The 23,638-nt window shown below is 30.7% G+C and overlaps 2 protein-coding genes across 2 annotated transcripts in view; both read left to right on the top strand.

Moving 5' to 3' along the window:
* The window catches only part of hcn4 (hyperpolarization activated cyclic nucleotide-gated potassium channel 4), a 94,861-nt gene extending 90,938 nt beyond the window's left edge, over nucleotides 1-3,923 (top strand). Inside the window, exon 10 of the mRNA XM_051134544.1 lies at nucleotides 3,757-3,923. The gene's annotated coding sequence lies outside the window, so the exon portion shown is untranslated. The remainder of the gene's footprint in view (nucleotides 1-3,756) is intronic.
* A 14,117-nt stretch (nucleotides 3,924-18,040) lies between these two features.
* Nucleotides 18,041-22,569, top strand: LOC127180489 (trans-1,2-dihydrobenzene-1,2-diol dehydrogenase-like). Its single transcript, XM_051134572.1, is given in 6 exon segments — nucleotides 18,041-18,228; nucleotides 18,308-18,419; nucleotides 18,494-18,657; nucleotides 20,603-20,958; nucleotides 22,076-22,245; nucleotides 22,331-22,569. Coding segments are annotated over 6 exon segments (1,002 nt in total). The 5' UTR covers nucleotides 18,041-18,138; the 3' UTR covers nucleotides 22,441-22,569.
* The last annotated feature ends 1,069 nt before the right edge of the window (nucleotides 22,570-23,638 follow it).

The following is a 23,638-nucleotide window of genomic DNA, read 5'->3' as shown; positions in this document are numbered from 1 at the left end:
AAAAAGTTGAAATATTTCTAGAATAAAGTTGAAATATTTCAAAAATAAAGTCAAAATATTTAAAGAAAATATTAACCAATTGTGCAAGCAAATGGCCTGGATTGGGAGCACCGGGAGAAATTCCAAAGCCTCAGATTTCAAAATCTGTCAGTTTTACAGCACAATACAAACAATATCTTACAATAATGTGTTTTTCACACTCTTTCCTGTGGTGTGACAGGTTGCTGTATTCGCTTCAGTTTAGGTGGCATCTAAGTCAATCATCTTTCCAATTACAATGAGACATTCGTTTCATTAAATTAGGCAGTACATTTTTTCCCATGCCTTCTGATGTTCCTTCACTTTTATATCGTGCAATAAACTTGAAATGAAGAGGAAAAACAAATTCATAATTTGATGATATTTCATGATAGACAGAATTTAAAAGCTGAGTTGTGTTATATAAAAAGCAACAAAGCACCTTTTTTTTTTTTTTTAGCAATTACTGTGTGGCTGGTGCATTGCAAATAATAAATGGAAGACATTAAATATGATGTCCAATCATTTACTGTATTATACCGTGAATAAAATAGCTTGTGAATAGTTACTTAATGTTATATAGCTCAGAAAAGACAACAGTATAACGTATGTTATATATAACAATTGTTGTTCTAAATTAAATACATGTGAGGAATGAAAGGTTGGACACCACAGATGTTTTTACGGAGTAGGCGGTAGAATTTTCACAAAGAAAGCAGTGTCATTTAATTAATTGATTTATATGAACACAGTGATCTGTCACGCCACATTTAAGAACCTGAAAAACACATTATTGACACGTAGTTTGTATTTCACTATACACTAATTTAAAAGCTGAGACTGTATTATATTAAAAGTACCAAAGGCACAAAGCTTTTTGCTATTAGGGGTGCTGGCACACTACAAATGCAATCGAAGACATGAAATTTTATTTCCAAGCATGTGAATGACACATGGTATGATTTCTGTGGTATCTGTAGTATTAAAAAGGGTTAAATAAGAGAGCTATGGCACCCCCCAAAGGAATGTTGAGCTGGTGTGGGTTTGTGAGCTGATGTTAAAATAAAAAATTCCTGTTTAGTCTGTTAATATAAATATCATATTCTTCGAGTCCTTAAAATGGACTCTTCCTCATCCCAGTAAGATGATGTGCCCGCTTGGATGCAACAATATTCAAATAAATTCTTCACGGTGCTCTCAATCCAGGCCAGTATAGGCTATACTCTCAAAATATTATTTATTATGTTTATATTTATTTTATTTTCTTATTTTTAATATGTACAAAAAATTTAAATTCTTGAAACATTGCAACTTTATTCTCAAATTATTACGACTTTAATCTTGTAAAAAAAAATTTAACGTGGTACTAAAATGTCGTCATAATAAGGCCTATAGAGTTTCCCCCTGATATTTTGGGCTTGAATAGCATAATCTGTTCTAAACAGAACTAACCACTTTCTCTTTTAGTGAACGCCACACACGTATGATTCCCTGTCGTTGCAATTCAGAGACGTATTTACAGATGCAGCAGGAAGCTGGATCTGGACGCGGTCCACCTGGCAACATGCACCACTTCGGTTTGTTTGCCAGTTTTCATAACACAATTCTAATTCCAGTTGGGAGCGTTCCCAATTCCGACAGCTAATCTTACGCCGGCTCCGTTTGCTTTGTGCCGTGAACGAGCGCCCGCGGAACGGCTCCGCAGACGGTAATGAAATCAATGGCGGTGATTGAGGATTAGATTTCACACTTACCGAGCTCAGTAAGACGCGTGGAGGAAAAGGACGCGACGCTTTGACTGGCATCGCCATCTCTAATTCATGCCTACAAATGAGTTCTGAGAGCCGCTGCGACGGGACGTGTGTCAAACAGGCAGGATTCAAACTGACATGGGTCACAGGTGTCCTTAACCCAGACAGAACCAGAGAGCAGTGTGTCACCCAATGTAATGCTCACTGTTAGCTGCTAGAAACATGCCCTGACCTTTGACATTATAAGACATACAGAGGAGAAGCTGCTGCACGATGACAGTGATTAAAGAAATGGTTCACCCAAAAATGAACGTTTGCTGAAAATGTGCTCACCCTCAGGCCATCCAAGATGTAGATAAGTTTATTTCTTCATTAAATTTGTAGAAATGTGTCATTCTGTCACTTGATCACCAATGGATGTGAATGGGTGCCATCAGAATGAGAGTCCAAACAGCTGATAAAAAGATCACAATAATCCACAAGTAATCCACACCACTCCAGTCCATCAGTTAACATCTTGAAAAGACAAAACCTAAAACAAATCTATCATTAAGGCATTTTTTTTTTCAAAATATATTTACATGCATATATTTTCTACTGATGTATTTTTGGATTTTTTTTGTATATTTTTGAAAATATATTTCTACATTCAAAATATATTTTTTAAAAAATGCAAAAAAAATGGCCAAAATATATTTACATAACCATATTATCTACCAATATATTTTTGGCCATATATGAATATATTATTAAAAAGCATTTAAAAATATATTTTGACCACAAAAATGCATTTTCTTGCCACAGAAATACATTTAGAAATATGTTTTGGTATATGATGGGTGAAACTAAATATATTTACTATTTCAAAAAAATATATTTAATTAAGCTTTGCTGTTTGCAACATATATTTAGCATACATTTCAAATATATTTTGGCCCCAAAAAAAACATATTTTTGCCATATGGGTTCCTCCAGTGAAAAAGTGGTCTGGTGTGAATCAGGAGAGAAATCTGCACATATCAAGCACCGTTTACAAGCCAAAACAGCTTTAAACAAATATGTGGCTCGATTTTGATGAGAGACAGCAGGAGATGGACTTTTTCGCTTAGTTTTCATTGGAGGAACCACTTTGTACTACAGGAAGTGTTATTGTGGACTATGGACTTGTATTTTAGTTAAAACATCTTGATGGATTTGTTTCAGCTTTGTTTTCTCAAGATGTTAACTGACGGACTGCAGTGGTGTGGATTATTGTGATGTTTTTATCAGCTGTTTAGACTCTCATTCTGACGGCACCCATTCACTGCAGTGGATCCATTGGTGATACACATTTCTACAAATCTGATGAAGAAACAAACTCATTCTAATCTTGGACGGCCTCATTTTTGAGTGAACGATCCCTTTAAATGGCAGTGCTGGTTTCTGTATGTATCAATGAAGATCATTTCAAATGTAGCAAATTGTACAGGGTGTCTGGATAATTGTTACAGTGTAGCAGTGCGAATGGAATGTTGAAGTTCAACTGTTACATTTAAAATTCAAATGTTTCATTGTAAGTCCAACATGCCTGACTGGCAGAAATGTGTTCTAAAAGAGGAATCTTTGAAATGTTTCATTTTATTGTATTATTTATTTCTTTTCCTAAGAGGGCTCGGTTTGTATTTTCCACAGCACTGTTTGAACCCACTTCACTGTGTGTTTTTGTTCTTTATAAAACATAACGATATTATTTATTCCTCTGCATTTCTTTTGGTGTTCCTGACATGGTTTGTGATGTTTTCTCGCTCATGGAAAAGCGTCATGTTAATACACCAGATATTAAACCTGAGGTTTCACCAAGTCACTGAAATACACTTTAGCACTTTCTTCGGGACAGTAATGAAGACACAATGCTTGAACTGAGAGACAGATCAATCAGAGAATGTCAATCTATTGATCCGTTTTTCTTATTTTCGTTCCTATGAAATCTATATTCTTGGGGAAACAGCAATAAGCGTGATGTGACCGTGGCGACGTGTCCTGGAGACGACAGTGGATCCATAAACCGTCCGTCCACACACACGTGTTTCAGGACGGACGCTGTGGACGAGTCTCCTGCGGCACCAATCAAAACCCGGATGGACGATAAGCACACGAACTGGATATTATTAAGAAAAGAACAAATAAAAATATTAAGAATTCGCCCGCGTCTGTGTCTTGAGTCAGAGTTGCATGATAAACACTGTAGTTTGTGCACCGAAATGATGAAAGAATTCACATTTAGCAGAAATGCATGTTTATAAAATGTACATTCTTTCTCTTTTAGGAAAACAGACCAAACTATAAATGCGTTATCTTTGCTTTTCACCTTCCGTCCAATCGAACTCATTGTGTTTGAATGTTAAACGAGTGTTTCTGGTCTCCAGGAGCCGCTGGTGTGGATGTCTCTCTCTGCCCTCCACCATCTGTCTAATTACACCTCCACAAACCAGCGTCAGATTGTCTGTTATAATTACGGAGGATTCTCCTTGTGTGACACCAGGCGAGTGTGTGTGTGTGTGTGTGAGACGCTGGTTAACTCTCTCCTGTAAGGTCACAGATGTCAGATCCAGACGCTTGGAGCTGTCTCTGCTTCTCTTAAAGATCAGACAGTAATGCAGCTAATCTGAGACTGCTTTAAAGTAGAGCTCTTCTACTAAAATACTGTATGTTGGATTGTCTATATTTGTGAGGGCCATGTCAAATATAAATGTATGAGTATATTTAAATGTAGAAAACAGCTCCTCTCTATTTGAAAGGCTCATAAATCGACCAAAACACATTTTGCTGTAAATCTAATAATGTCAAGAGGTTTGTATGAGCGTTCGCTTCAGCTTTGGTAAATATAATTGTCTTATGTCTAATACTAAGAAACATGCTTGTGTTTCAGGACAAAACCTTTCTGTTATTTATTTAATTATTTCATGAGTTTTTGAACTGTATTTATTATTTATTCATTTTTTGTTTTTATTTATTTTATTTGTTTAAATTTTTTAGTTTTTAGATTTTATCACATACCGGTTTAAACTTGTGTTTTATATATTTATTATTTAATTTTTGTTTTATTCAGATTTAACTTTTTTGGACAATATTTTGGGGTTAATTTGACTTCTTTGTTCAGAGAATACATATCTTGAATATTTTTTTATTTGCTGGTTTATTTAATATTTATTTTCATTTTAATGTTTTTAATAATTTATTTTTAATTTTTTTGTAAATTAATTTATTATTTTAGTATTTCTTTTCTTATCTTAGTTATTCTTTCATTTCTTATATACTGGTTTAAATTTGTGTTTTGTATATTTACTATTCTTTTTTTTCCAGATTTAACTTTTTTTTTTTTTTATTTTGGGGATATTTTGACTTCTTTTTTCAGAGGATATATCTTGAATTAATTTTTTATTGTATTTTTTTTATTTACTAGTTTATTTAATATTTATTTAATTTTAATGTTTTTGAAATTTATTGTAATATTTTTTATTATATTATTAATTTTAGTGTTTATTTATGTTTTGTATTTATTTATTCATTGTGTGTTTTAAAAATTTTTTTTTATTTATATATTTTTTGTTTTTATTTATTGATATATATATATATATATATATATATATATATTAATTATTTAGTTTTTAGATTTTCTAATATTCTGGTTTAAATTTGTGTTTTATGTATTTATCCAATGTTTGTTTTATTCATATTTTTAAAAAATGGCAATATTTTGGAGATTTTTTAAAATTTTTTATTTAATTTGATTTTGTTCGAATGTTTTTTACATTTATTTTAATATTTTTATTAGATTATTAATTTTTGTGTTTATTTATTTTTTTGTATTTATTTATTCATTGTTAGTTTTTAGATTTTTTATTTAGTTACTTTTTTATTTATTGATTTGTTTTTAATTGTTTAGTTTTTAGATTTTCTCATATACTGGCTTTATTTATTTATTATTTTATTTATTTTATTTGTTTTATTCGGATTTTTTGGACAATATTTTGTGGGTATTTTGACTTCTTTGTTCAGAGGATATATCTTAAATTGATTTTTTATTATTTTTTGTTTATTTATTTTATTTTATTTTTTTTTTTACCATTTTTAGGATAATTGTTTGATATCATTCTTCAGAGAATATATCTTGAATTTAGTTTTTTCTTTTTTTTTCTTGCCTTTCTTTTTGACAAATAGATTTTTGTTTTAGCCATGTGCTTGAAACACACTATTTTGGGCCATCCATACAGCCTTGATTACATCTGGAAAGAGGAATATGATGATAAATTATGAACATATTCTCTTTCTCTTTGAAAAACGAGCACTGATAAATCATTGCCAATAAGAGCAGGGACATTTAATAAGAAAATAAATCGGATAGTATTTGATTTGGTGTTGTTGTTCCGGCTGAATTTAGGAGTCAGAAAACTCATTTTCTGGGGTCAGTAGCCCTGAATCTCCTCGAGTCACTCGTCCTAAACTAGCCGTGTTAATGACTGACGGACGGAAGCGCTGGGATAATCTGATCCGGGTCTCTCCAGGTCAAACACTAAAGTAATTAATCCTTTTTGCTCCGCCGCTGACGGACGGACGGACGAACCGCTGCTCCTCTTCACCTTTCTCTTCCCGTCGGCTTCTTTCCCAAAGTCCTTTTTATTTGTCCATCTCACAGTGAGAGATTCTTGGTCACGGTGAGAGAGAGAAGTAAAGCTGGACTTTATGTGAATTAAAGTGTTTTTATAGTGGCATTTGAAGGTCTGCAGGGATTATGATGGATTTTGCTCGTGTAGAGAAGAGAAAGTGTGCCAGTACATGTCACGAAATAATAGAAACCGAAACAAGAGGAGAATAGTGTCAGATGTCCTTAACATTCATTAAAGGTCAATATCAGTGGTCTGATCTCCTGTATCATCATTTGTGCTGTAGGTTTATGCTTTTGGGGATTTTTGGCAAGTGCTGAAATAAAGACTTTATTTATTTGTTTGTTTTTAGGTGTAATTATTTATTTAGTTTTTATTTATTGATTTATTTAAATTTTTTTAAGTTTTTTTTTTTTTTTTTTAATTAGTGGTTTATTTAATATTTATTATTATTTTGTATTATTTTAGTTGGTATTTAATATTTTTTTTATTTATTTATTTTTAGTTTTTATTACAATTTTATATCAAATAGATATATTTATTGGTTTATTTACATATTAATTTGAGTTTTTTCTTTCAATTTAGTAATTTAATTAAATTATTACCTAATTTTATATTTGTTCATTATTTTTAGATTTTTGTTTTTTATTAATTTAGTATTCTTTATTTATTTTTTTTTTTTTTTGTACATTTTATGATGTATTTGATTTGACTTTATTTTGTATTTTTTAATATTTGTTTATTACTTTTTAGTTTTAGTTTTTATTTAACTTTTCATTTATTTATTATTTTCAGTTTTTTTTTATTTGGGATATTTTTAGTATGTTTGTTGACTGTTTGTTTTTGTTTAGTTTTGGTTGTCTTCTTGTTTGTCTGTTTAGATTTATTTTTTTATTTTTTTATTTTAGCTTTATTATATTTTTTAAGAATGTTTTTTTTTTACTTTTCTGTTATTTATATATTTATAATTAATTAATTTAAAAAATCTTTTTTTTTTTTGCTTGTTTAGATTTTTTGTTTATTTGTTTTTAGTGATTTTATTTTATTCATTTATTTATTTTTCGGTTTATGTATTTTTTTTTTTTTTTTTTTTTTTTTCATTTAGCTTTAGTTTTAGTTAGTTTTTGTTAAATTGTTTAAGGCTACATTTTTCACTTCTTTTGTTTATATCTTGAATTAAGTTTTTATACTCCATTAGCAAACAGTTTTGTGTTTGGATGGTTTTACTTTTATTTATTTATTTATGTTTTTTTATAATTCAGATTTGTTTAAATTTTAATTTGGGATATTTTTAAGGACAATTTGGTTTTTGCTTGTTTGTCTGTTTAGATGTATTTCTTGTTTTCTATTTAGCGATTTTTTTTTGCATTTTCTACTTAAATAAAGTAAAAATGTATCTTAAATTAAGTTTTTTTTAGGCTTGTTTTAGGCATTTTGTAAAGTTTTAGGCAAATGCTTAAAACAAGCTTTTTTCCCGTCCACTTGAAGTATCATGACTTTTCTTGGCGTTTGCGTGCTTTGCCGGCGGCTTTACATTTTTTTTTTTTTTTGGCAAGCGCTGAAATTGTGCGCTTTGACATTTCAAACCCTCCATCAACTCTCTATTAGATCTTTTATTTGCTTATTTATTTATTTATTGCTCAGCATAAAATCCTGCCTCCAAAAAGCCTCCTGACATCTGGCTCCCGCAGCTGTCCGCCTGCCAAAAACAGCAAAAGCTGCAGCTTTCTGAAAAAGGCTTGATCGTGGGGAATTACGCCGACCATCAGCGTTATGACTGCGGGTCAGAGACATCAGCTGAAAGCAGGTTGAGGGGCTCTTAACCCACTTCTCTGGATTATAGAGGGACAGCGGTTAAAGTCAGGACAGGAGAAGAGGATTTGGGGTTGTGTGTCTCACATTCATCTCCTCCTCGGACCCGTGACCCTCACAAATGCTCACACCCTCAGGAAGGTGATGAACCAGATAAAACCTCAGGTTTGAGTCTTTGCTGTTTTGAATTGTTTTCATAAATGTTTGTTGAGCAGCAAATCAGCAGAATGATTTCTGAGTGATCATGTGACACTGAAGCCTGGAGTAATGATGCTGAAAATTCAACTCTGACGACAGAAATAAATTACATTTTACAATGTGTTCACATAGAAAATAGCTATTTTACATTATAATAATTTTTCAGATTTTTACAGTTTTTTTTTTTTTTTTGATCAAATAAATGCAGCCTTGATGAGCAGAAAACAAAAAGTAGTCAAACATTAAAATACAAATGTTGATTTAAAAACAAATCAGATTGACTGATATTCTAGTAGATGTAGTGGTGACGTACAAGATTAATAGTTGGTCACTGTGCAGTTTTATGTTATTTTAGTTTTATTTATTTATTATATTATTTTTTTAAATGTTTTTATTCAGATTTTTTTATTTAGGATATTTGTAAGGATAATTATTTAGCTATTAATTAATATATTGTATATTTATAATTAATTAATTTTTAAAAAATCATTTTTTTGCTTGTTTGTTTACATTTTTTGTCTGTTTTTAGTGATTTTTGTTTTGTTTTTTTTTTTTTTTTTTTTTGTTTTTTTAAATTTGAGATATTTTTAAGGATAATTAAGTAATATATTATATATTTATAATTAATTAATTAAAAATATGTTTTGCTTGTTTGTTTAGTTTTTTGTTTGTTTGTTTTTAGTGATTTATTTTTAGTTTTTGTTTTATTTTGTTTTGTTTTTATTTGTTTTTACATTTGTGTTACTTCTTTGTTCATAGAATATATATTGAATTAATTATTTATTAATTATCATTTTTCTTTTTTTTTTTTTTTTTTTGACAGTTTTTCCAGGATAATTGTTTGACATCTTTCTTCAGATGATATATCTGTAGTTTTTCCTTTCTTTTAGACATACATTTTTAGTATTCTTTTAGGCACTTGCTTAAAACAAGCTACTTTTGGCCTGACGATGCTGAAAATTCATGATTTAAAAACAAATCTGACTGATTGATTGCTATTCTAGTAAATCTAGCAGTGACATGTAAACTAAAATTAATAGTTGGTCACTGTGCAGCCAATTCATCTTAAAATCACTTGAGAAATGATTTACTGCTCCATTAAAGCCTACTAAGGTTCTTTCAGTGTGAATCTAACCTTGTTTTACCTGGACGGCTGTCAGAGCTGCCGATACTCTCACGGCGTCTGATCCGAACATCTTCAGCCGTCAGAGGATGAAAGACCTTCAGAACCCGCCGAGAAAACCAGCAAAGACAAAAGAGAGAAAAATAGGAGACATTTTCTCTTTATATCTGTCTAATGACGTGTACTACTACTCCATCAGAACCATCACATACAGATTCTGACACCAGAAGCTCCTGTTATTTACAGTGATTAGTCATAAAAGAGACCGTTATGTCAAACCCATGACCCGTATATGCTACAAAAAGCCAACCAATCACAACAGAGCTCATTTACATATGCAAATCTAAGGAAGAGTTGTAAAACAGTTGAATGAGTTGAGAACTGTAAAACTGAGGACTGGAAAAGTTCAAAGAGCCGTGAGTGTGTGAAAGGGCTTCCCTGATAGGAATAATAGAGGCTGAGCACACACACACACACACACACACACACACACACACACACACACACCGGCCGTCTGATGGAGAGATGATGATGATGATGATGATGATGATGGGGTCAGACATGTGTCATTCAGACCCTTTGAAGACACTGAAACAACAAAGACTCTGAATGATCCTTCATTACAGGAACAAAACAACAACGGCCAGAGAGTGTGTGTGTGTGTGTGTGTGTGTGTGTGTGTCAGTCACACAAGACAAAATGTACTGTACAAAAGAGACAGAGAGATTTTTCCTAACAAAAAAGTAACGTGGTTGTTACCTTAATTGTACATTAAGATGTTTTATGCATTAAGAAATATTATTGTAGTTTAAAATAACTGTTTTTTATGTGAATATCTGTTAAAATGTAATTTATTCCTGTGATCAAATCTGAATTTTCAGCATCATTACTCCAGTCTTCAGTGTCACATGATCCTTCAGAAATCATTCTGATATGCTGATTTGCTGCTCAACAAACATTTATGATTATTATTATGTTAAAAAAACAGCTGAGTGGAATTTTTTCAGGTTTCTTTGATGAAAAAGAAGTTCAAAAGAACAGCATTTATTTGAAATAGAAATCTTTTGTAACATTATAAATGTCTTTACTGTCACTTTTGATTAATTTTTTTAGGTTTACAGATGAAGTCATAAGTTTACATACACCTTGCAGAATGTGCAAAATGTTAATTATTTTACCAAAACTGCAGGTGCCACAAATTACAGCATTTTTGTGTATTTAAACCCTTTCCAATGGTGACTGTATGATTTTGAGATCCATATTTTCACGACTGAGGGACTCATATGCAACTATTACAGAAGGTTCAAACACTCACTGATGCTCCAGAAGCAAAAACCATGCATTAAGAGCCGGGGGTGAAAACTTTTGATAGAATGAAGATGTGTACATTTTTTCTTATTTTGCCTAAATATCATATTTTTTTCATTTAGCACTGCCCTTCAGAAGCTACAGAAGATACTTAGATGTTTCCCAGAAGACAAAATAAGTTAAATTTACCCTGATCTTCAAATTCCAAAAGTTTTCACCCCCGTCTCTTAATGCATGGTTTTTCCTTCTGGAGCATCAGTGAGTGTTTGAACCTTCTGTAATAGTTGTATATGAGTCCCTCAGTTGTCCTCAGTGTGAAAAGATGGATCTCAAAATCATACAGTCATTGTTGGAAAGGGTTCAAATACACAAAAATGCTGAAAAACCAAAGAATTTGTGGGACCTGAAAGATTTTTTGTTCAGGACAACAAGGGACTCATGAACAACTATCATTAAACAAAAAACACAGCTGTGGATCATTCAGGCAACAACACAGTATTAATAATCAAGCATATGTAAACTTTTAAAACGGTAATTTTTATAAATTCAACTATTATTTTCTCTTGTGAATTATATGTAAACGCCTCATATGTGAAATATCCTATTCAGGTCAGTACTAAATAAAAAACAACATGCATTTTGTGTAATCTTTCTTATTTTGGTAAAATAATTAACATTTTACAGATTCTGCGAGAAGTATGTAAACTTTTGGTGGTGTGGTTGACAAGCGTTGTCCAATCAGGATGCAGCTGGACTGCAGAACCACTCTGAATTCCTTAGCAACTGTGTAACAACACCCTGGCAACCAACCAAACACTGAGATGAGTAAACACACGCTGACATTTTCTGCAGTTTGACAGATCCCAGATCAGTCCTGGAGACTCCATGTACCTGTGGAAGGTCTTCGAGAGCTCATCTGATGATAGAAGGAGTTTCCACTGCGCTCTGAAGTCAAGTATGTGTTCACTTCTATCACACAGAGAGCGTCAGAATTTCTGTGTCTGTGTCTGTTTGCTGACGTTGTGGAAAGTCTAGTTGGACTCTGTCTGTTCTGTGAGCGCTGGAGATACGGCTGGCTCCGTCTGAACCACCACCAATAACAGCTTCAACGAGCCTTGGGGTGTCATATTTATAAAATTATAGAATTTTCCATAAATAATTCACAAATTGGTATTCCATTGCTGTTTTAGACCAATGTAGTGCTGCAGTGATGATTTGTTTTTGTATGTTCACATTACTTCTATCAACAAAAACCTAATAGGATTTGGCTTTTGAAAAAAAGTTCGTCATTTTTTACCTTTTGAAGATGATTTTCAAAATGAATGGACTCAGCTTTTAATTTTGAGGCCTAAATACAATCACCAGAAGTAAAAAGTTAAACACAGGCTATAAATGAGCATCACTACTAAGCTAAATAAATATATCTAAATTAATATGTTCTTTTTTGTGCCATACTGAACTGACTATTTAATAAAATAATTGTTTGCAAAAATAAATAAATATATAAATAAATTCATAAAATTATACTAGGAATAATTTGAACTCTTTATACATACAGATTAAATTGAAAAATATATATAATATTTAAATATAATATATAATATATATTTTTTTACCCTGTTGTCAAATAAATATCAATAACAAAATTTGGAGTAATTAATTTAATTTAATTTAATTTAATTTAATTTAATTTAATTCAATTTAATTTTAAAAATACCATGGTGTTACCGTAGGATTTTTGAAAGATGTCTGTTCTGCTCACCAAGGCTGCATTTATTTAATCAAAAGTACAGTAAAAATGTGAAATATTTTTGCAATTTAAAATAGCCATTTTATATATTATATTAACATATTAATATATTAATATATAATGTAATATATTTTTACATATAAATGAGCATCACTACCATTAAACTTCCATTAAATTCATTCTTTATTTAAATAAATAAATAAAATAAAAACTTTTAAATTAAAAACAAAATTAATGAAATTATACTAGGAATAATTTGAACTCTTAAATTGGAATATATATATATATATATATATTATATTATATTATATTATATTATTACTTTTCTTACTCTGTTGTCATTATTCCAATCTGTATTACACACAAAATGCCAATAAGAAAATTTGGAATAATTTAATTTAATTTAATTAATTTATTATTATTTTTTTATAAAAATAATATAAAATTATAAAAAAAAATGTTTAAATAAATAAACAATACAAAATAAATAAAATATTATAAAATATACTGAATATTATTCAATATTATGATATTTAAAAATTATTTAATATGATATAAATGTAGTATAGCATGTAATGTAATATAAATAATATTTCATTTGACCTCTGTTGAGGACAAACACCATGATCATTTGCCTAAAACACTGAAGCGAAATCATTTCCGAGCACTATTTTGTACCCCATTCACGTGAAGGAACTTCTACAGACGCACGACTGATTTATTCATATATTTGTTCATGTCCACGCACAGTAAAAGCTCAACAAATGCCCTCAGCACTTTTCTTCATTCTAAGAGGTCATAAATGACTCATCAGTTTTGAAACAGCCTCTATTTCCATTCTGCTCTCGTTTAGACGGAAGGTCATTTTCATATCTCACCTGAATAATCATCATCCTCATTTATGGGAAGGCAATAAATTGTAGCAACACTGCACTTTCTGTAATGATACGCACATGTACAGTACACAGCACTCGTCTGTATAAACATCCTGAAACACACTAAACATGGAGTCGGTGATACTAGAGATCATAAACTGACAAACCAAGAGTTTGATTTGTCAATCCACCACAGTAGTTTAGAGTTACGGCTTTAATTTTTAAACCAGACGCCCTAGATATAAATTCATTAGCATTGCTGTTGCTCACACTGTAGAGCATGATGCAATCATATTATCAAGATCAGCATGGGCTTGCATAAATGCATAAACTAATAAAATTGATACATAAATTGCTTTAGATAAAAGCACCTGCCATGTGCACATTTCAAATGCAATTTGATTTAAAATGATTTGTCAGCATCCACTATTTACCAGTCTACACAGCTTAACATTTGTCCAGTATTCATCAGAATTGCATGAAAACATTAAGAACTTGTTTGCACTGCAGAACAGAGCTGAACAGATTTTCAATTCTAATTCGGTTACTGAATTTAAACTATAAGTTGCGAGCAGGATACGGAATTGCAGTTTGAATTTGAATGCAAGTAGAATTGACAAAGTTGAAAATAGATATGAAAATTTCCTTTTCTGTTGGTGTGTTTTTCAGGGATATAATAACATATCTCCTTCTGAAAGCACAGCATCCAGATATGAGGAAAACATTGTGTTGCAGCGACCCAGTTTCACTCTGTCCCACATTTATTACACACACACACACTGCTTTACTGTCAAACCTGTCGTCACAGCGACCTTGAGCCTCTGGTGAAGGTGTCGTGTGAAATTCAGCGCCGCTAGAAAATAGTGTCTCACCTCCTGACACACACACACACACACACACACACACACACACTCCTAATGAAGCATCACTAACACTGGAGAATTCATGTAATTACTGACAAAATTCTCAGATGTTTTCACTGCTTAAAACACAACTGCATCTGTGTGTGTGTGTGTGTGTGTGTGTGCTGGTATTCCCTACATTACCTGTATGCAATATGTAGCAAAATGCATGGAAACCCAACATGTATACTGGTATTCACTATGTTTTATAGACCAAATGTCCCTCAAAGTATAGTAATACACCAGCAAATGTTGATCTTGTGTGGCCACGCATTTTTATAAATTATTTTATAGATATAATATATTTTATAGATTTTATAAATCAAACAGAATGAAGTATTTTGAGAATGTAAAAATGCATGTAGTTTTGGTGTGAGGGATAGGTTTAGGTGTAGGGTTAGAATTTTTTTTTTTAATCAAAAACCAAAAATGAAGTATATGAAGTCATACTAGGAATAATTGTACGCTTTATAAATAAAATAAAATAAAATAAATATTAATAAAAAAAATATTAATAAAATAAAATAAAATAAAATTAAATAAAATAAAATTAAATTAAATTAAATTAAATTAAATTAAATTAAAGGAGAAGTCCACTTCCAGAACAAAAATGTACAAATAATGTACTCACCCTCTTGATCCAAGATGTTCATGACTTTCTTGAAAATTATGTTTTTTGAGGAAAACATTTCAGCATTTTTCTCCATATAATGGACTAATATGGTGCCCCGATTTTGAACTTCCAAAATGTAGTTTAATGCGGCTTCAAACGATCACAAATGCGGTTGAAAATGATCCCAGCCGAGGAAGAAGGGTGTTATCTATCGAAACGATTGGTTATTTTCATTTAAAAATTGCAATGTATATACTTTTTAATACTCTTTTTGAAATTAAATTAAATTAAATTAAATTATATTATATTAAAAATGATTATATTACATAAATACATTACGCCTATGAAATGAACCCATTAAGATAGGAATACCTGTGTGTGTGTGTGTGTGTTTGCTGGGTCTGTGTTCAAAATAACATGAAACATTCTGAAGTAATACAGATTTAAAATTGTTACATATTCTGATTGTGCTTGAGAATTCTAAGTTGTTGCTAGGGAGTTGTTATGTTGTTGCTATGGTATTCTGAGTGATTGTCAGTGTGTTGCTGTTGTGTTTTGATAAATGAAGTGAACTCAGGTAAAGTGGGACACTTTTTGTAAAATGTGTAATTTAGATTAGGTTTTTTTGTTTTTTTTTTCCGTTCCTTTCTTGATTACTTTTGTTAACATTAAGGTCCGGCTATAATATTTTAATTTCAATAGAGGTCGTATAAAATGTTATTTGCAAGATATATACCAATAAACATTTTGAGGTCATGTACTCCAGACAAATTTCTTTTCAGGTAAAGTGGGCCATCCCTTATTTATGCTAAATTATTTTGCATCTTAATTAAAAACAATTGAGTGTATTTATTGAAGTTGGGTAAAATTACTGAAAGTTAAAGGTCGACCCACTTTACCTGAATCCTTACACACTCAGCCAAAGTGAGGCAGCAATATTTAAACACCTCACAAGAAAGCTAACACATTTTTAAAAAGTGGCCCACTTTAGCTGAATTCACCCTCTCTTGAAATCCCTTATAACAGCATTGTAAGTGACTGAGCAGTATATATCAGAGTGCATGCTATAACCAACTAATAGCACTGTACTTGTAGTGTGTCATGTTTAACATCTAACAACTCTGTTTCTCTTGCACAAAAGGTGCGTTTCGGCGTGAACACGGGCTGCGTTGCCATGGCGACCAGGTCTTGCCGTACCGGCGCGAGATTAGGCCACACGCTGCCATTTGCATACAGATTGCCCAGCTGCTACCTTGTCGCCATGGCGATGGCACACAGCATCCCAGCGTCCCTCAGATGAGCGACATCATTGAGAATTTTGTCCCAAACTCACCTGACGGCGTCAGCAATGACACTCGTTTTTCTGTGGTGGGGATTTCCATTGACCTCTAATACTTTGCTAATTTACATTATATTATATTATATTATATTATATTATAGTATGTTATATTATATTATATTATATTATATTATATTATATTATATTATCCTGAAAATATTTTTAAATGTTCTTTAATATTTCAGAATAACCTCAAATTTACAAATAAGGAAATACAAACATAAACTAAATATAATATTATATCAATGTATTATATTTATTATATTATATTATATTATATTATATTATATTATATTATATTATATTATCCTAAAGATATATTTTTAAATGTTCTTTAATATTTCAGAATAACCTCAAATTTACAAATAAGGAAATACAAACATAAACTAAATATAATATTATATCAATGTATTATATTTATTATATTATATTATATTATATTATATTATATTATCCTAAAGATATATTTTTAAATGTTCTTTATGATTTCAGAATAACCTCAAATTTACAAATAAGGAAATACAAACATAAAGTAAATATTATATTATATTATATTATATTATATTATATTATTAAAAATATTTTTAAATGTTCTTTAAGATTTCAGAATAACCTCAAATTTACAAACAAGGAAATACAAACATAAAGTAAATATTATATAATATTATATTATATTATATTATATTATATTATATTATATTATATTATCGGAAACATATTTTTAGATGTTCTTTAATATTTCAGAATAACCTTAAATTTACAAATAAAGGAATACAAACATGAAATGTTTGAAAAAAAACACTAAATGTAATATGCTAATATAATATAAAATGCTTAATTTCCATGTTTTTTTAGGGTGAGTTTGCTCTGTTTAATTCACATCAGATTTGAGCGGATGTCGAAGTTTCTACACAAGCTGAATTAAATGTTTCATGCTGTTTATTTTATAATGGCGTCACAGCGCCACCTAGTGACCGACTGACACACATGCTGCAGGTTTATTCACCACTGACATTTCATTTGAGTTATTTGTTGTTGTGTTTGTGTTTGTTTATATACATGCACGCATGTATTTGGCACATGTAAATATTGACACATTCTTTATTTAGCCTGTATTTTTTCTTATATGCGGTAGGTTTGGTCCAAGGGATTCTGTATTTGTAAACATTGTAACATTCTTTACTTTCATAATTTAAAAAAATAAAAAAAAATAAAACATTTTAATAAATTCAACTGTTATTTTCTGTGGTGGGCTATATGTCTTTTATGTAGACTTTAAATGTCTTTTATGTGAAATATCTTATTCAGGTCAGTACTAAATAACAAAACAACAACATGCATTATTTTGTATTATTATCTTTTCCATTTTCTTCAACATGCATTAAATTAGAGTTATATATATGTAATTATTATATAATTGTTATTATATAATATTTTTAGTGTTTTTTAACCTCTTGTGATAGTTACACTTACATAAATACAAATTTGGCAGGTCTCCATAGAAGTGACACGACACTTTCTTGCTTTGCATTAGACAAGCAGAAATACATATAAATATGCATGATCATCATTAGTTAGCACATTTAATAAGGATCTGATTTGTGCAGAGTCATCGTGAGCTCAGCATATTTTGCCGTAAATGCATTTATAGTAATAAAAGAGGTTAATAAAAGGTTGTAAAAATTTACAACCATAGTTAAACTTTATCAGATCACATAACGTCCTTTGAGCTCACCTGAACTCTGGGCTGCAGATAAAAGCCTTCACCGCACATGCAACTGCATTCACTTGAAAGTGAGAGTGAACATGGCAACCCGCTGGGGAATCTGTGGAGCTGGAAACATCAGCCATGACTTCTGTGTGGCTCTAAAGACACTTCCTCCTGAAGATCACAAGGTACCATTCATATGGAACTAAACTTAAGCTTTTAAAATCTGATTTAACCATTAACTGTGTGTGTTTATGTGTGTTGTAGATAGCTGCAGTGGCGGCAAGAAGCCTAGAACGTGCACAGAAGTTTGCAAAAACTCATGAGATCCCAATTGTATACGGCAGCTACCAGGAGCTGTTGAAGGATCCCAATATCGGTGAGTAAACAGACAGAGCTGGACAGAATTAAAGAGACAGTCACTCCGTATCATTCACCAGTGTGTTTTGTCAGATGTGGTGTACATGGGCACTATGCACACACATCATCTGCAGGCGGGTCTGTTGTTCCTCAACGGTGGGAAGAACGTGCTGTGCGAGAAACCCTTCGCCATGAACCTGCGAGAGGTCAAACAGCTCGTCTCCGCCGCCCGGGAGAACAACGTCTTCCTCATGGAGGTATAAGAAAGATCACAAAAAACAAACAAGGAACAAAAACTCCCATTTTCATTCCCCATGAAAGACATAAGGACGTGTTTAAGTGTCTTTATAAGTTATAAATCATTAGGATATTAAGTAAAGATCACTTTCAAGGAAAATATTTTGTACATTTCCTGCCGTAAATAAATCAAAACTTAATTTTCGATTAGTAATGTGCATTGCTAAGAACTTCATTTAGTCAAATTTTAAGGTGATTTTCTCAGTATTTAGATTTTTTGCACCCTCAGATTCCAGATTTTCATATGTTGTCCTATCCTAACAATCCATACATCAATGGAAAGATAATTTATTTCAATAATATAAATGTCAATTTCCAAAAATTGACTCTTACGACTGGTTTTGTGGTCCAGGGTCACATATGTGAAGCGGCATCATCAGATCCACTAGACATGAACATTTAAGTGAATTTCATGAAAACATGTCCTTGGTTATATAAAAAAATTCTCATTAAATTATTCTGAAAATAAAATCTTATAATTAAAATCTACATTAATCTACTGCATTGCAAAAATACAAAACCGAATGCATTACTACTGTTAAATGCATCACATTTTTCCCCCAATAATTACACTTCAGTAATGGAAATTTAAGGGAAATGTTTTTATAATTTCATAATGCAAAAAAAAAAAAAAATCTTAACAATCGTTTATTTTTTTTATGCAAAATTATTTTTTATTGTATTATTTTATTTTTTATTTATCTCTACCTGTTCTTTTTTTAATACTTAATATTTATATATATATATATATATATATATATATATATATTTTTTTTTTTTTTTTAATGTAAGTATACACGCACACACACACTCTCTATTTTCATGAGAACTATGTACATTTCTCCCCACCTTTTCATTACCTTAATGTATTTTACTGTTGTAAATTCTAATTATTTGTATAATGAGTGAATTTCTATAATTCTGAAATTAATTAAAGTCTACATTTATCTACTGCATTGCAAAAATACAAAATTGAATGCATTACTACTGTTATTTATAAATGCATTACGTTTCCCCCCCCAATAATTACATTTCAGTAATGGAAATTTAAGGGAACAACAACAACAACAACAACAACAACAACAACAACATCTTAACAATTGCTTATTTTTTTAATGCAAAATTATTTTATTACTTTTATTTTTTATTTATTTCTAGCTGGAGAATATATATATTCTTTTTTTTTAAATACTTAATATATATATATATATATATAGTTCTCCCCACCTTTTCATTACCTTAATGTATTTTACTGTTGTAAATTCTCATCATTTGTAATCATTATTCTCATTAAATTATTCTGAAATTAATTAAAATCTACATTAATCTACATTACAAAAATGAAAATCCAATGCATTATAATTTCACAATGCAAATACATCAACTTAACAATCAAAAAAAAAAATTTAAAGTTCTTTGGTAATAATATTTATTAATATATTCAACTGACTATACATCTTGACAGTACAAAAGCAAAACAGTACATCTTTGTACCTTATTTGCCACCAAAATAATACATATTAGTACCTTAAAAGTACATAAATTGATATCACCTGAAAGCTGAATAAATAAATACGGTTTTTATTAATGTACGGTTTGTTAGGATAGGACAATATTTGGCCGAGATACAATTTTTTGAAAATCTGGAATCTGAGGGTGCAAAAAAAAAAAATCTAAATACTGATAAAATCGCCTTTAAAGTTGTGCAAATGAAGTTCTTAGAAATGCATTACTAATCAAAACGTAACTTTTGATATATACGGTGGGAAATTCACAAAATATCTTCATGGAACATGATCTTTACTTAATATCCTAATGATTTTTGGCATAAAAGAAAAACAGAATGAAGAATCTCATGACAGCTGAAATGAAAGATGTCTCTCTGATCACTGTTTTGTCTCTCAGGCGGTCTGGTCCAGGTGTTTTCCCGTGTACGCCGAGGTCGGCCGGCTGCTGTCAGAGAAAGCTGTCGGGGATGTGAGGATGGTGAAGGTGTATTTCGGCCTGCCTCTGCTGGACCGTGTGCGCACCATACAGAAGGAGCAGGGCGGAGGAGCGCTGATGGACATCGGCGTCTACTGCGTGCAGTTCGCACTCATGGCTTTCAAGGGGGAAAGACCAGAATCCATCCACGCCACAGGAGTGCTGCTACCCTCAGGTAAAATAAATATCACCACCACATGAGCAAAATGCTTTTTTTAAAAACCTTTCAAAGCAGAACGTTTCTCAGAAATCAAAACTTTTGCCATTTTGCTTTTCAAGTAAATATATCTTGATTTAAGAATCTTTAAATAATTGCACTGAAAAACAAGACAAAATACTAAGGAAGAACCACTTTTTGCAGTATGTTTTTTTGTGAAATGAAATAAAAAGTAATGGAGATCTGCTGGAAGTTGTGTTTTTAAGCTTTAAAGCATTGCTAATGTAAAACATTTACATTTTGAGACCACCGATTTATTCCTTACATTTTCTTTAGTTTGTTTTACTTCATTTCACAAAAATCCTCATCTACAAAAAATGTCAATGCATTTCTAAAACAAACTAATTTTGCATTTAAATATGTTTTTTCCACTTACTAAAGCTATTTACAGTTTATACAAGCAAACTGTATAGAAATATACAAATACAAAAACTATGATCGAACAGGTTTTTATTATTATTATTTTAAATTAGTTTATATTTAGGTTTTTCATTTTGTTTGTACTTAAAAGGAAACATTTTTTAATTTTATTATTATTTTATTATTGCATATTTTTGTTTTAATACTATTTTGAATTGCTTTCCTATAAGTTTTCTTTTTAATAATGGAACAGTGATGGCCATTAATTTCTGTCTGTATACATCCATAGATTTTTATTCATTTCAGAGACAAAAACGCCACCATTTCAGGTTAAATGAAAATAAAAAATCTTGCTTTGGAAACTAGCTGAAATAGGTTTAATGGTTTTCTAAATTATTTATTTTATTTCAGTTAACATTTATTTTATTAACAACAATATTGCAAATGTTTCTTGTGGTTTTGTTTCATTAATCTTTTTTTTTTTTCCCTCACTTATAGAAATATAAATATATGTACATATAAATTATTCATTTTTTTGTTTGTTTGTTTTTTTTAGTAAATAAACATGAACCAGTTTTTAAGAATGTCATAAAATAATCATTTCTGAACATTCAGGATCTCCCTGTCTGTCATTTCTAATGGTGGATTAAATACAATTAATAAAAGTTAATCATGTGGATTGCATTGCTGAAAATGAATTTACTGGCTAAATACATTTTGAGTGATACCTTCCAAAAGATTTAGAATTTTTGATTTGGCCACTAGTAAATAAAAAATAATAATAATAAAGTCTGGTCATACCAATGTCATTTCATCAGTTGTCTGCTCTGTGCTCAGGTGCCGCATCCCATGCATGCTCCAACCATTCTGGAGGTGAACGGGGAAAAGACAGAGTTTCCTCTTCCTGAACCCGGCATACCTCTGAACTTCCATAACAGCACCGGACTGAGATACGAAGCGGAGGAAGTCAGGCGCTGCCTGCTGAAAGGTGACACACCATTACTGCATATAAAGATGTGAAAATGAGCACGAGTTCTGTGTGAGGATGATGTTTATGTTGATTTGTCTCGCAGGAGTGAAGGAGAGCGCCAAGATGTCACTCAGTGACTCAGAGCTGCTCATGGAGGTGTTGGATGAGGCCCGCAGGCAGGTGGGCGTGGTTTATGAGCAGGACAGCCAATGACTGGCCTCCGCTCCTTCACTGACCTGATTGGATGGTGCTACTCAATCACGCTTGAACATTTGTATAATGAAAAGTTGTGTGTGCTCTAGTGAAGGCAAACTGTCTGCAATAAAAGTGACACAAACACAATGGAATCTGTTTGTCAATTCAGTGGTGACTTCTAAATTATAAAGTGTATTTTTGTTCAAAATACCGTAGACCACAATGCAAAGCACCTTGACATGAAAGCCAGTAGCCTTTAGTTTTACATCATAGCCATACACTATGATTTTGTTCTTTCAAATGCCAGTCAGAAGATGATATATATATGTTTAATAACTTGAATATTTATAGTATTTTTTTACATTTTTCAGAGTATAAGAATAAAGCTTTCTTGTAATATTAAAAAAAAATAATAAAGATACTAATTCATATGTATAATTACCTGTTAATACTGTCAAAACAAAACAAAAACAAATTCATATGTTTAATTATCTGGAATTTGCTACTGTTCAGAACCACTTTTACTAACTTCTTTATTTTACAAAAACAAACAAACAAACGACAACAACAACAAAAAAACAACAACAACAACATTTTATTACTACATTTTAAATACAAAATAATAATAATTATAATAACAAGTATAATTATTTGGGTTTTGCTATTCTTCTATTTTTTATATAATTTAGAGTATAAGATCATGATTTCTAGTAATTAAAAAAATATTAATAATAAAAATACAAATTCATGTGTATAATTACTTGGGTTTTTGCTAGACTTTAGACCCAATGGGGATTATTAAAAACTTTATTGGAAAAAAAAGTTAATTAATTAATTTATTTATTTATTCGTTGATTAGTATTTATGGCTGCATTTATAGTACAGGATTAAAGATTTCTAAAAAATAAAAAATAAATAAATACAAATTTTGTTGAAATATATAGCATATCTTCAGAACCAACAATATATATATATATATATATATATATATATAGAAAACATGGCCATATTATTTGTGGCCCCGCAATATAATTTGGGTCTGAATAGGTTAAGATGGATTTTCCAACACAGACAACAGTGCTCATAACATTGTGAAATATTGATTATTGTATATTATGTTTAACTTTCACATACTACAAAAATAGTAGAAGGCAGTATAGAGTATATTCTGCACAGATGCAGTAGGACAGTGTTTGTCACCATCTGCTGGTTCTTA

This window comes from Labeo rohita, chromosome 18, assembly GCF_022985175.1.
Source record: "Labeo rohita strain BAU-BD-2019 chromosome 18, IGBB_LRoh.1.0, whole genome shotgun sequence".
Lineage (NCBI taxonomy): Eukaryota > Metazoa > Chordata > Actinopteri > Cypriniformes > Cyprinidae > Labeo > Labeo rohita.
Note: the sequence above shows the minus strand (reverse complement) of the source record. Positions and strands in the feature narration are given on the sequence as shown.